Genomic DNA, 15,089 nt, shown 5'->3' with positions numbered 1-15,089 from the left:
TTGTTGTATACGATGATCCATTGTCAGTTATACAAAGGTTCTGATTTTAAAATTTTGTAATGTTCAGTTTAGATTTAATTTTATTCCACCTCATTTTGAATGGACAACGTGTGTGTTGTTTAAACGATCACATGTGAAATTCATAGGCATTGTGAGGGCATGGAGAAAGGATTCGATTTTTGAATCTTTTTTTCAGGGTTCAGAGCTATTACCTGCTACACCTACACACATGGAAAACTTAAACTTAGCAGTCCAAAATTAAGCAGCAAACTTTATTGCCAGTCATCTGAAAATTCAGTGACAACTGCTGACACATGAGCTTCATTTTTTAGTAGAGTAAGTAGATGATGCAGATGACAGTTCTACCTCTCTGACAGAAACACGAACTTTCTGACCAAGGGCATACCTACAGGACAGCAGGAAGTCCTAAGGCACGCATCACACATTCACAAAAGATATGGAGCTGATATTTTAGATTAGTCTGAAGCTTTGAACCTTACCAACGCCCGTGATTTGACTCTTGGTGCTTGTGAAGTCTGAATGAAGTACCAGCAGCCAATCTATGAATGATTTCTCATAGTATGTTACATGCTCTGATGTGATTTATGGCAGTTGTGTTCATCGTTTAACCGATCTAGCAATCTATCTTCAGTTCGCTCGAATTGTTTCTTGTTTTGTGGTTACATCTTACATGCATGGTTTGTAGAAGTAAGGGTCCATCTAGCAATCTATTTTCAGTTAGCTAACTACTCCCTCCGTTCCGATTTACTCGTAACCACGACGAGTAAATCGGAACGGAGGGAGTAGAAGAGAATGGTATTATTATTCTTAATTTCCTATATTAAAGAAGTATGTTGCCAGCAACCTACTCGGGTCCTCCCTGTGCACATCTGGTGGTGGCTCCTCCTTCTGCTTCTTCATGTGCAGATCTATTGGTGGCTCCTCCTACCCTCCACAGATCTTTATATTTTGCCACTGCTAAAGGTACATGCCTTCATCCTAGAAGAGCCTGATTTTTCTTTTGATTGCATACATCATTAGCTTGCCAGTTTAATAGTCAAATAGGAAATCAAATTCTTCCTAAGATCATGAACGGATTTTCTATAGTTTGGTTGCAAACTTAATGAACCGGTTCCTCAACATTCCAGATTGTGATGATAAGGTTCACAGGAGATGCAAGTACGTCTTCTGTCCAGAAAGGATAAATTGGTGTCCGATTTGACCACAAGCATATGATCGTTGCTCCACAAGGTTGTACTTTGATAAGGTGTGATGCTCTTTTTTGTGTAAGTTTGCCGAGGAGCAGGTCGTGCGCTGCCGCAGGGACGGGAGAGCCGGCGCCGGCTCCAAGTACGCCATCGTCCAAGTTGCGCTTGGGCTTCCCTCCAGCAGGTCCACACCGTATCTTAGGTCGTGATCGGGCTGACAGCGGTTTGGCCACTACACTCGACCATGTGCTCTGCTGACCTCGATGCCCATATTTTCCTAGACACCATGTCACGAGTACCTACCTCACAGGCTGAACTGATGGATGTTGGTATTTTGATCTTGCTATGTCAAATAGTACGACGTAATCTATGGAGCTGAAGCTATAGCTAGATCTTGATCTTACTGTCATATCCGTGTCAAGCACAAGCCGACGCCTCTATTTCCGGTGAGGCCAACCATCTAAAATACCTCCTCCATCTTAAATCCATTGATATACTTTTTTGTTACAGGCTTTTTATATATAGATATTAGAATTGGCACTATTTGGAAGTATCACTTAACTGTTGGACCCTTTTTGCAGTATACATCTTGGCTGGCCTCAACATATAGTTTTTTCTCAAATTATGGGTTTTCTTCTTCTCTCTGTTCATGCATGGTTTGCTTCTGGTGATCCGTAATGTCAGTGGTGTTGCTGCTTCTAACTTCTACTGATCCATAACAAGTGCATACTATTTCGTTTGGATAGATCTTTATATATTTCACATTTAGCAGAAAAGTTTAGTATGTGAACAGATGGTACTATTGCGGATTCTTTAACCTTTTCATGTCTGATGGCATGAACTTATCCATAGTAGGTACATGCAAAGGAACTTGACAAGAGAACAATACTCTTTTGAACAAGGCTAATTTGTTACCTTTAAATATCAGGTCCACACCACACACACACACACCGTAAAAGAGAGATTTATATGTATCTTTTGCAGGATTGACAGCACACGATGAGAAGAAGACATGGTTTACCTCAGAGCTGGGGACTACAGAGGATAGCGTCTTCGTGGATTCAGATAAGAATAATATTGTAAGAGGGCAAGGTATCATGTATACAATCAAGCATTGCAAAGGACTAGCTACTGCCTTGTTTATTTGTTTTATGATTGCCCAAAATTTTCTTACTAGAATTTTGAGAAGTTTGGCCATCGGTTCTACTGCTTGGTCATTTTGTATATCATGTTGCAGTCTTTCTTTTAATACAAGGTAATATTATACCATCCATGTACTTTTGTGTTTGTTGTCCTGTACATGGTGACTAATTTTCATATACATTTTGTTTCATATTAACCATGAATATGTTTTTTTATGCATGTACCCTACAACTGGGTTATTATATGTGTGTGAAGTTTTTTTCCTTTTCACTTGATTACCATCTTTGGGCTGAGACTTTATAAATTATTGCAAGTATGTTGAGAGTGTGTTAGAAACTAAGGGCAATCCTAATTGGATATGTCCAGTTCGACATGGCATTTGCAATTGCAGTATCCGTAGAACTAAGAAAGGACCGTTCCAACTGGCAATGAGTATTGGAAAGTATAAATACTACATTACATATGGTTTCAGAAGTATAATAACAAGCTCATTGCTCATATGGTTTCTGAAGTAGAAAACATCTATACCCTTTGATGTTTGAAGTGGAAATGTATCCATGACTGTTAGTTGTTGTTGTCAACGATTTTTTTTGGAAAAGAATTAATAAAGCCATTTTTGTTGAAGAATAACTGGGGGGTAGCACCCAACCGGTTTGTAATATTACTCGCAGGACGATATATTTTCATCGAACTGATAAAAACAACTAGATAAAGAGCTAAAACAAAAATATGGGGGACTGGTCAACATGCTAGGTCAGAGCAAAGCAAAAACCCGTATAAATGAGTCCCAAGGAGCAAAGATCATTATGTAGAATAGAATATTTTTGCTCCATGAAACCTTTCCTGGGCTCCATAAATTGTGTTTTTGTGCTCATGCTTGTGCATATTCTATAATTTTGATTCGTTGTTCAGGCATTTGGAGTTCACAGTTATCTAAGTTTCTCTTATGTGTGTTTTCGAAGAATTTGGTACTTTAGAGTTTTCTATTATATTATCTTTGAATCTACTTAGAATAGATTAGTGGTATGATATAGTGAAGTAATCTAATTCAATTTCCTTTTTCATTGCAACCACTTAATTTCAATCGGGTCAAAATAAAAAAAATCATAGACAATTTTTTTCAGCCATAAGTAGAACACCAGAGCTAATTGATACACCATTTTGAAAATTGATACACTGTTGCAGGGAGAGCAGTGCACGCAGCGGTGGTCAAGGGCTTAGTGCCTGTTGACCTCGTCCGTGGCCGCTGTTGGTTGGTGAAGGAGGCATGCATGAGGTGGTGCAAGGGCATGCTGGTGACGGAGTCGCGCATCATGAGGCCGGGTGAGTAACGCTCGGGAACTGCCGGGCGCTCAGATTGACGCGGGATGGGGTTGGCGCGGTGAGTCAAGGAGGAGGATGTAGTTATGGGGGAGGGAGTGATGACGGAGGGGCTTCGATGGCCCGACGAGACCCTACATCATAATCAAGGAGGACCCTACATCTAAAGGAAACAGAGCAGTCTATATCATTAGTCTATTACTGGATTTCTAGAAGAAGGAAAAAGGGAGAAATGGTTGTTTCTGCTACTCTACATTTGCTTTAAAATTGGTGTACATATATCAAGAAGAACTTGGTTGCAAAAGTGATCAAACATAACATTCAACACAAACACATTGGTTTTGTAATTAAATGCCTAAGATCTTATAATTTTGAATTAAATTGTTTGATTATACAATCAGTTCACATTATTTGGTGTAGCATGCTGTTTAACATTTTAGAGTTCCATCCTTTTTAGTAACAAAATAATGACGAACTCATATTAGTGGATCCATAAAAGTGTATGATATTAGTTTGACGAGGTTATATAGCAAGGCAATTCTTGTTTGACGAGAATAATGAAAAACGAAGCAGCAAAAGAAGATAAATTTGGAAAGAAGGGATAATTTTTCGCTCGAGGGTGGGGCTGTAAGGAATCTGTGGCATGAGTAAACAAAACCATCTTGGTCGCCATATAGAAAAACATCTTGGTTGCCTCTTCTCTATCTCGCCCATTTTGTTGCCTGGCATGGAAGAGAGGAGGAAGAGCTGAGGAGCGTGGTGGCCTCTGGCTGTTGCCCTGGAAAAGGCAAAGGCCATGGCACGACTGCCCGTCGCAATGCCGCTGCTCCTTGCGTGCTTGTTTCCCTCCTTACACCCCCATGTCCAACTCGATCTTCGGCTGCCGCAACGCCGTAGATGACCAAGTCTAGCGCCCGTGCCCGCGCCCGCCGCCCTCTTGTGAATGGCCAACTGATGGCCGAAGGTGGGGAAGGCTTCGATAGTATGATAGTATGATGTTTGTTAGCTGATTGTCAAGAAAAAGATGTGAGTTAGTTGAGACGGCCTTATTCTTGGTTATTTTAGCTCCATGAGTAGCATTTTAAATTTTTTTCAAAAGCCCGTGCAACGCACGGGCGTTTTACTAGTACAAACAATTAAGTAGTAGTGCACTATATGTGATGGGTGCATAACGATTGGCTACTTATTTTTTTCCCTAGCGATAATGCCCTGATCATGCATATTGGGGCCAATAATTTGTAAGACAATCGATGAGAGATTCAGAGCTCGTCATTGGCACTGGCATGCTTCGGGTTGGCTGAGGTCTTGACGGGGTAGGACGCCTCCATGGCGATGCCGCAGAGCCCCTCCTTGTCTTTCACATCGCGCTTCATGCGGATGTACCCCTTTTCGCCCCACTCCGGCCCCCACGAGTTCTTCACGATCCAGTACTTGGTGCCGTCCACGGTGGCGCCGTACCCCACCGCCGTCACGCCATGGTCCAGCTCCGTCCCGCACTTGCCCGCAAACACCCCCTCCGAGTAGAACTGGAAGTGCGACCCGCTAGCCTCGATGGCCACGGCCACCGGCTGCGCGGCCACCGCCTTCTTCAGCGCCGTCTCGTCGTTGGCCGGCACGTCCTCGTACCCGTCGATGGTGACCACGGCGGACGGCTTCTTGTTGCAGGAGGAGGCCTGCCGGGCCTTGTAGGGGTACGCGTCCTCGGCGGCGACCCCGCCGTGCTTGGCGATGTACTGGAAGGCGTAGTCCATGAGGCCGCCGTTGCAGCCGGCGTTGGACTTGGTGTCGCAGTCCACGAGCTGCTGCTCGGACAGAGACGTGAGGTTCTTGGTGCGGATCGCGTTGACGCCCTCCACGGCCGCGATCGTGGAGAAAGCCCAGCAGCTGCCGCACTGCCCCTGGTCCTTGACGGCGGTCACCGCGCCCTTCTGCCGCCAGTCCACCGAAGGCGGCACGTCCCGAGCGCTCCCGTGCATGAAGCCGCCATCGCCCTCCTTACGGCTGAACATGCGGTGGTGAGAGACGCGGGAGGAGGCGTAGGCGCGGCGGAACTCGTCCGCGGTCATGTCGCCGAAGCGGTTGAGGCGGAGCTTGTAGGGGGCGTCGCCGCGGTTGAACTCGTGGATGAGGCGGACGTTCTCCCTGAAGACGTTGAAGCGGCGGGCCTTCTCGCCGAGGTCTCGCGCCACCGTGTGCTGCTCCCGCCAGCGCTCGTACAGCGCCCACAGGGAGTCCTCCGACGCCAGGTCGTGGTCGCCGAAGTCAATGGCGCTCGCCGGCGCCGGCGCAGCGGCCAGCAGCACGAACAGTGCGGCCGCGGCCATGACGGCCGCATGCACGATCGCTCTCGCCATTGATGATTGGAACCTTGGCAACGCTAGCTAGGTAGTCTGGACTCGTGTATGCTGGCTAGCTTATGTTGTGAGATGGCTGGCCGTGGTGTGGTGGTGGTAGCCATGGCGATATCGGCTGGTTCTTATATAGCGGTGGCGAGCAGGAGTGATCACACTGGCAAGATGGATATGTTCCATGCAAGAATCAATTGCAGGTGCACGTTGCTTGCCGGCAACAACTTACTGCCTACTGCTCATGCATTCTCATCGGTGGCCACGTACGTAGTACATCAAAATGGTGGTTAATTCATTGATGCTCCATCGTACTAGTAGTAATACGCATCATACTAGTTGTGGATGCCGTCAATTCGCACGCAGTCTTCTTAGTTAGGTTGTGAGATTAATGTGGCGCGCGCTCGATCGTACGTACGCAGCGAGTGGGAGTGGGACGACGAGACGATGCATAAACAGATGAAGAAGTAGCGGGGCGTTTACGCTAAGGCCATCTACAAATTGACACATGCATTGTGCGTTTATGCGGCACCCTCTTTCACCGTACCCTTGTTTCTAGGAACCAGCTTCCCGTCCGTCGCATCATCTCTCGTATTTCACCGGAAAGATGTGAATTGCGTCAACAGGTAGAAGACCACAATCATCGCAGCGTGGACCGGTTGCCTTGCTTCTTTATTAATATAACTGATGAACATTAGTTGTGCAAGTATTAAACAATGACGTACCAGAGTAATTAAACATGTAGTGGTAACAGTGAGGGAGCACACGCAAGCGTGTTGCACCCCTGCCCGCGTGATTTTGATTAGTCGATGGCGATCGATCGATGGATCGACTAGCTAGGTTTCCAATTATTTTTTCGACACGTGTCGTGTGTCATCGACCCGTCTGTACGGTGCAACGCTAAGCTTTACGCATGTCATCGACCCGTCTGTCCGGGATGTATAGATGTCGCAAGCAACTAGATTTCTCAGAAGCAGTTTAGCAGTTTCTTTCCTGGTACATGGAACTCTTTTGTGAGTGAAAAGAGGAAAGAGAGCCAAAAACGAGCAGTGCGTACGTGCACCGAGAAAAACAAGCTTCACGCATGAGTCACGTCGACTGATGGAGACCTAAATTTAATTCCGGCCACCTAGATTCCAGACGTGGTTGGACTGCATCTATTTCCTGAATCGTTTGCAACATGGGGAAGGAGAGGACAGACAGATCGATGGACGGAACGGTTGATAATCCATGGATCAACAGACGGGTGCATGTGTGGCTTCGCACGGCGTACGGTGTTAAATTGTCAAGCAATGGAAAACTTGCAAGCATGCACAAAAGTAACTATCTAGCTAACTCGGGTAATTAGCCAAGCACTTGCACATGAATGGTTGTCATGTGCGGCTTGGACAAGAGCACACTGGAGTACAACCGATTGGTTGCTTCATGCCAAGGGAAACCAACATTTTTGGGCGTAAGGTAGTGAGTGCTACGTGTCGCCTCTGTTACCAAGATCTTCCACCCACCGATCATTGCAGTGGTTGCCGTAGCTAGAGAAGTTAAACAGAGGAGATATCCTATATCTGGCTGGCCCAAGAAAAGATTCAGCGCAAGAACATCGCAAAGAAAAAACATGGGCGCAAGGATGCAAACGACGTCATCATGTGTGATGCCAACAAGGGCACACTCCGGGCTCGTGCCTATTAAATTTCGCATCTCCGGCTGGCTATGTTGGTGCTCCATATCGTGTGACAAATAGGCCGATCCTAGATACGTACTGTATGTGTCATCAAAGTGTTTCGATGCGTGACGCGACAGAGCACGCTGGCGGAAACATGCGCGCATATGTGTGTGTGTGACTCCATCGCACAGACTGCGCCCTACGCGCGCACTCGCACACGTGACCACACGCTGCATCGCCAGCTGGTTCATCCATCGCTCGGGTCGGCCGCCTCCGAGTCCCATCCCAGAAAAACTCTAAGAGCATCTCCAGCCGCGTCCCCAACAGGCCCCCCGAGGCGACTTTTTCGGCGCCGGCGTAAAAAAACGGGCCAGTCACGCCCCCAAGACGACGAAAAGCGCCGGTTCGGCCCTTTTTTTCGCCCGGCGGCCGCAGGCTGAACCCGGCGCGCTGGGGGGCGCTTGGGGGCTCCGGCGCAAGGGAAAAGCGCGGCTGGCCCACGCCGTCAGGTGAAAAGTCAAGATTTTCTTCCCCGACTTGCCTCCCACCCCCCGCGCTCTCGGCCGCCACTAGGTATATCCCGGCGCCGCCCCGCCGCCCTTCACCGGTAGATAGCCATTCCCCGCCGGAAAAATAGCAGAGGTTCGCCGCGGCAGCCCCTCCGACACCAGCTGGGCGTTTCCGGCCGCCGTTTCCTGGGATGCTTAGAAGCACCGACTGCATGCATTGGAAATGGAAGAATTGCCCATTTGCTTGGCAGGGGATGTACAACGGCGCCAAAGACGGTTGCAGTGTGGTACTTGAGGCGGTGGCCACACAGGACCTCTGGATTTGGCACTCCTTTTTGGTATGCCAGGAACTCACAATGACATCAACGTGCTGCAGTGCTCTCCTGTCTTTGCCAAGCTTGTTGAAGGTCATTCTCCTCCGGTGAACTTCGAGATCAATGGGCGGCACTACAACAAGGGGTACTATCTAGCTGATGGCATCTATCCGAGATGGTCAACATTTGTGAAGACCATCAAAAACCCTGTGCCTGGAGGCAAGAACGCCTGGTTTGCGAAGATTCAGGAGGCTTGCAGGAAGGATGTCGAGCGGGCATTTGGTGTGCCCCAATCTCGATTTGCCGTTGTCCGGTACCCCGCTCAGACCTGGTCGAAAGATCAAATGTGGGAGATCATGACCTGCTGTGTCATCTTGCACAACATGATCACTGAGAGCGAGCAGGAAGAGCCAGTGTTTGACACTGAACCATACCACAGGCAGGGTCCTCTTGCCCAAGTTGATCACCAGCTACCGGCAACCTGGACTGCCTACCTCAGTATGCGTCAGGAGATCCGAGACCCACAGGTGCATCATCAACTGCAACAAGATCTGATAGAGCACCTATGGAGGCTCAAGGGCGACACCGGGCGCGACGTGTGATGAAATATGAGTTTTTATTTGTGGAACTATATAATTTGTATTGAACTATTTCTTGTTGAACTATTTTGTTGAAGTATTTGAATTTTTTATGATAAAAAATATTTATGTTGATAATTGAACGCCGAGCCACGACGAACCACGCCGAATATGGGCCTATTCTCGCCCATATGGGCCTTTTTCGCTGAAATGGGGCTTCAAAAGTGGGCCAAAATCGGCGACTGGGGGCGACGACTGGGCGCAAAACCGCCCCAGCGCCGAACGAATCGCCGGCTCGTCCTCAGGGGGCAATTTTTATGCGTCATGGAGAGGCCAACGGCTGGAGATGCTCTAATCTATCGCCAAAAGAAATGTAGCCGAGGGGCATTCTCGATGACTACCTCAACCGTGTAGCCACACTCATGTCATTCATTCAGGTTTGGAGGCCAGCCAGAGAACATTTATGTGTTGCGCCGGCTCTTGCTCCTCCTGCGCAAGATGCCATCCCGCTGGCTAAGAGCAACTCTAGCAGACCCCGTAAAACGCCGGCCCGCAAAATGCGTATGCAGTTCGCGTAAAACAGCTTTTGCGGGCCGGCGTGGGCTGGCACAGATGTAGACCCCCCAAACAGATCCGTAAAAAAGTATATTCGCGGAATATGCTTTTTTACGGGTCGGCTATGCGGGTTCTGCTCTTTGCGTCGCTGCATCCCCGCAAATCATCAGCCCGCAAATCTCAAATCCAACATAATTTCAACAATCGAAAACAAACTGAATTATTTAAATCAAACATAAAACAATAATCATCCGCATTACAAATAATTATTCAAATCACCGTAGCAAACTTAAAATAATACAATACAAAACTTGTCATGAATACAAATACAAATGAATACAAAAATTAGTCATTGTCCAGCCCTTTGTCAATGGTGCTCAATGAGATCTTTCTGAAGTTGAAAGTGTGTGTCTGCATTTTCAATCTCCTTTGTATGTCTGAAGAAAAGCTTTAATGCGGTTTGGGTCTCTAGCTGGTTTGACACGGCTACCCACATTATCGTAAAAGAATTCTAAGTCCATTCCTCTCTCATCTTCAAGAATCATATTGTGCAGGATAACACAGCAAGTCATGATGTTCTTCAGGGTTTTCTTATCCCAAAAACGAGCAGGACCTCGGACAATGGCAAACCTAGATTGCAAAACACCGAATGCTCTTTCAATGTCTTTTCGGGCTGCCTCTTGCACCCTTGCAAATTCACATTGTTTTTTTGTTTTGGGTTCTTTGATGCTCTTGACAGATGTGCATCAAGGAGGATATATACTATCTGCAAGATAGTACCCCTTTGTGTATTCATGCCCATTGATAGTGTAGTTACAAGCAGGAGCATCACCACTAGCAAGCCTAGCAAACAAATGAGAGCGTTGCAACACATTGATATCATTGAGTGTGCCGGGCATACCAAAAAAGCAATGCCAAATCCATAAATCCTCGGATGCTACGGCCTCTAGCACAATTGTTGCATCACGAGACTTGCCATAATACATTCCTTGCCAAGCCTTGGGGCAATTTTTCCAATTCCAATGCATACAATCAATGCTACCTAGCATCCCAGGCCAACCTCTCCTCTCATTAGCTGCCATCAATTTCTTTGTGTCATCTTCATTTGATGCCCGAAGATACTCGGGACCAGAGACACGGACGATCACTTTCGCAAATCTACGCACAGACTCAATTGTGCTATCTTCACCAATGCGAAGATACTCATCGGCATACTCAGCCGGAACGCCATATGCAATCACCCGCATAGCTGCTGAGATTTTTTGATATGCACTAAATCCCTTTAAGCCCGCGACATTCCTTCTCTTAGTGAAATACCGGCAATTTGCCTCGCAAGCTTCAACAATTTTCACAAAAAGGGATCGACGCATTCGGTACCTTCTGCGAAAGAGGTGTGCAGGATATGTAGGATTCTCCGAAAAATAATCTTGCATCAACATCTCGTTTCCAAGATGGCGATTCTGCGGAATGCATAGACGCCCGATAATAGATCCTCGCCTCCTCTTTCGGTACTCGTCTTCATGCTCCTTCACGGCAAGCGCCATGACCAATGTTTGCTGCCGAAAGGTCGCAAGCATGGTCTCCACATCCGAGTCGTCCGAATCGGACGAATCGGATAGCAAGAACTTCTCGCAGGGGTCAACTCCATCTACACGCACGCCGGCGCGTCAATCTACTACACAGCTCGCGAAAATCACAAAAAATGGACTAACCGGTGGCGAGTGATCCCGGGCGGCGACGAGGGTGGTGCGCTCGGCGGTGGTCGATCCCGGCGGCGGCGGCGACTGGGGGGCGGCTCTTCTCGCCGGATCCGGAGGGGCGGTGCAGCGGCTCGGCGCGGGAGGGTGTGGGGCGGCCCCGCGGAGCGATTCCGCCCGCAGATATGGCCGGAATCGCCGCCGGCGGGCGGGCGGCGGCAGAAGGAAGGGGGAAAAGAGCGCGGGCTGAAATGTCCCTCCCGCCAACTGCTTCTCTGTGATGCAGGGCACCGTAGCCGCGAGGAGGAAACCCGCGTTTTCCCGAGTTGGGGCCGGAAATTTGCCGCGCCCCCTAAATTTTTTTGCGGGCCGAGGCGGGATGCGGGGTCTGGTCGGGCAGGCTTTCCGGCCCGTACCCGCATTTTGGCGGTTATTTTGCGGGTCGGGGACGGATACGGGGTCTGCTAGAGTTGCTCTAATCCTGTGCCGGAGCTTGATCCGGATGAAGCTCCCCATGAGTGCATCCTGCGCCGCAACAGCCGGCGCGTCAAGGCCAGGAGAAGTGTGCGCATTCCGAGCGTGAGCAGAGTTCTGCGCCGCCGTGACCACGAGGGTCATGCTCATGGAGGCCAAATCCAAGAAACTCGACATCTCATCGGCGTCAAAGGACCTGCCGGAGGCCATCGTTCACGCTCGGCTCTGCGACAATAATGGCTTCCACGACGTCGACCACCCCGGTCCTTCCTTCCCCACAGCCTTCGCAGACATTGCCAGTGCCTGGCTGCCTGCGACACACCATCTACTGACGCGGACGGGTGTTTTTGTTGCTCAATCCAATCCCATGTTGGACTCAGCACGGTTGCCCCAGCTCCTCTCTTTCGGACGGTGACCACCAAAACCCGAGTGATCAGCGCTAGTAGCAGTAGTAGGATTAGTTTCTGCTTGTTCTTCAATCTGTGTGAGCCGGAATGGCTAGAACCAGTAGCACGCGTAGGTTGGCCCTTCAGGCACTGTCATGCAGATCATTTGGCTCTCAATGAACTCCCTCTTTCTAGACTGACAATTTACTTTATTATTATTATTTTCTTTTAGAAAAGGAGGATGACCCCGGTCTCTGCATCTGGACAATGCATACGGCCACTTTATTGATTATTCTCACAAGACCTTACAAAGTCATACAAAAATAAGACTAAAGCCGTCGTCTAAGCAACAAACTGTCGCTATACCTATCCAGTTGATGAAGGGGTGCAGATAGCCTGGGCCTAATACCAAACAGACATCGCACCTAAGCCTAACATCTAAGGCCTGAGACCCCAACCTAGCCTCTTGCCGGGTCTGGGGCACACACTGGTCCGGCGTGCTCTCAGAGGCCGCCGCCGCCAACTGGCACCGCTCCATCTTCAGAACTGTACTGATGCATCAACCTTGCTCGGTCTAGCTATCGTCGACGCCACCACGGCGCCAAACGGCACCTCCTCCCTGCGCGCAAACAGCTGAGCACGTCGCGGTCGCCACTGATACACCTCAGCGCCATGCTGCCAGGTATCACCAGCCGACACAGCTTGAAGTCCTTGGAAGATCTGTCGTGCGTAGCACCCGCCGACCAGGCATGACAAAGCGTAGCACCTGTCGGTCAGGCATGACTTGACATCACCACCGAAGCTCCGTGCAAGACGAAGCCGCTCCACCTCCTGCCTCTGACTTCCAGCGCTGCTCCGCAAACGATGCTCACAAGAGAGAAACGACACCGCAGTGCCGCCATCGTCTGATCTGGAACACCAGATCCTAGGGTTTCCCTCGGAGCAGCACGAGTGGGTCGACAGTAGTTACACGACGATGCCTCCATCAAGGTAACGGCGAGAACGCCGCCATCGCCTGCCGTTGGCTCGGTTTTCACCGGCAACCATGTCTCCCCTACTCGCAGCCGGGACAAGATGATGGATCTCGAGATCCGATCACCAAGACTCTGGCCGGCCATCTCTGGAGAAGATGACCACCACGTCCACCAGAGTCACCACGTCGGGCACGCGTCGCCGCCGGCACCCCCATGGTGCCTAGAGGCCGACAAGCCCCGACGAACACCACGCCTCGCCAGCAGCCATGGCCCAGACCCAAGCACCACCAGATCCAGATCGGATCGGGGTCGAGGGCCCCAAGCCGCAACCGCCGCGGAGGCAGCACCACTGGACAGTGCCCAGCCCTCCAGCCCGCCGTATGACCGAATCATCGCCGGAGCTCCACGCGCCACGCCGCCAAGCCGCCGCCGGGATAACTCGCGCCACCGCCAGAGAAGCCGCAGCCGCCGCGCGTCGAAGGGGCCCCAAGCCGCAGCTGCACCGCTGCCAGGCAGGAGCGCCGCCACCCAGCACGCCCTCCTCCGCGCCGCTGGGCCCCGCCCAGCCCAGCGCCGTCTCGCGCCGCGTCGTCCCGCGCCGGACGCCAACCGCAAGGAGAGGGGCAAGATCCCCGCCGCCACCAATGCTGGCCGGACTTTGCCCGGCGGCGCTGCGCGGTGGCGGCGGGGGGAGAGATCGACGAGGGAGGACGAGGGGCGGCGCGCTAGGGTTTCCCCCAAGGACGCTCGCGGGAGCGGCTCGGGGGTCACGGGCTAATCCCACTCTCGATTTTCTTTTGAAAAGAAGGTCAATCCCACTCTCGAATGGCTGGACAGAGTCTTCCATAATCACTCTTGGGTGAGCTTTTCCCTAATACTAACCTCTAATCACTTGCTCGTTTCGCCTCAGATCATGTGCCGCCTGTCACCATTTCCTTCCAAATGTTGTATTCCCGCCTTTTTCCTGGACCTCGTTCCTGTCCTGCATCCTCAGCCCAGACCCAGGTGGTTGCCTTCTAGAAAAATGAAAAAAGAAACTGAACAGGAGTCAAAACATGGGCCAAAACACTACGGCCTATTTATCGGCACAAACAAATTGTAAATTAGTAATACATATTCTTGATAGGAGTATTTTAGAAGAATTATGTCCCCTGGTGGACTTGGAAAGCAAACTTAGAACCATCACCTCAAACACGGGTGCTCCTATAGGGCGTCTTCAGCCTTGGCTAGAGAGACCGGCGCCCACGCGCCCGCGAACTGGGCGGCCCAGATTGCCTGGTTTGTTGTCCCACATGGTCTGGTTCGCTCGATCGCAGTCAAATGGTCGACGGTTGACCATTGAAAAAATAACAAAAATTAAAAAAAACATCCGGGAAAAATGGGGAAAATGAAAAAAAAATCATGAATTCAAAAGTGTTCATGAATTCTGAAAGAGAGTTCGCAAACTTTAGAAAAAAAGTTCATCAATTTGTAAAGTAAATCATCCATTTAAAGACACCATCGAATTTTAAATAAAGTTCATCATTAGAAAACAAATTCATCTTTGGACAGATAGTTCATCGTATTGGAAGAAGTTCATTGAAATTGAAAATAGTGCATTGATTTTGAAAAAAAAGTTTATCGAATTTGAAAAAATAAATTATTGGATTTGACAAATTTCATCGATATAAAAAACATCTATTTTGAAATAAAATTCAAGATTTTGAAAAAAGTTCACAATTTTTTAAAAAAGTTCGCACACTTAGCAGAAAAGAAGAAACGAAGAAAAAAGGAAAAAAATCAAACAAAAACTTTTCCAAGAAAAAAGAAAGAAGAAAAGGGTGGAAAACCTCTAAGTAAACATGAACAGGTGAGTTGGCAGAATGGTTAGTGCAGCGCGCCTATAGTTGCGAGATTGCCAGTTCGAATCGCGTCCTCGTTAGTTTT

The 15,089-nt window shown here is 49.2% G+C and overlaps 1 protein-coding gene across 1 annotated transcript; it reads right to left on the bottom strand.

Moving 5' to 3' along the window:
* Nucleotides 1-4,745: 4,745 nt before the first annotated feature.
* LOC109743908 (thiol protease SEN102) lies at nucleotides 4,746-6,125 on the bottom strand. The gene has a single exon (XM_020302996.4). It carries the CDS (start codon nucleotides 6,023-6,025, stop codon nucleotides 4,931-4,933), a length of 1,095 nt encoding a protein of 364 aa, XP_020158585.1. The 5' UTR covers nucleotides 6,026-6,125; the 3' UTR covers nucleotides 4,746-4,930.
* Nucleotides 6,126-15,089: the final 8,964 nt, after the last annotated feature.

The sequence above is a fragment of the Aegilops tauschii genome, chromosome 3, assembly GCF_002575655.3.
Source record: "Aegilops tauschii subsp. strangulata cultivar AL8/78 chromosome 3, Aet v6.0, whole genome shotgun sequence".
Classification (NCBI taxonomy): Eukaryota; Viridiplantae; Streptophyta; class Magnoliopsida; order Poales; family Poaceae; genus Aegilops; species Aegilops tauschii.
This window is presented reverse-complemented; position numbering and strand designations above follow the sequence as displayed.

Coding starts and splice junctions, on each gene's coding strand:
- LOC109743908 (XM_020302996.4), bottom strand. CDS start 6,025: ATGGCGAGAGCGATCGTGCATGCGGCCGTCATGGCCGCGGCCGCACTG.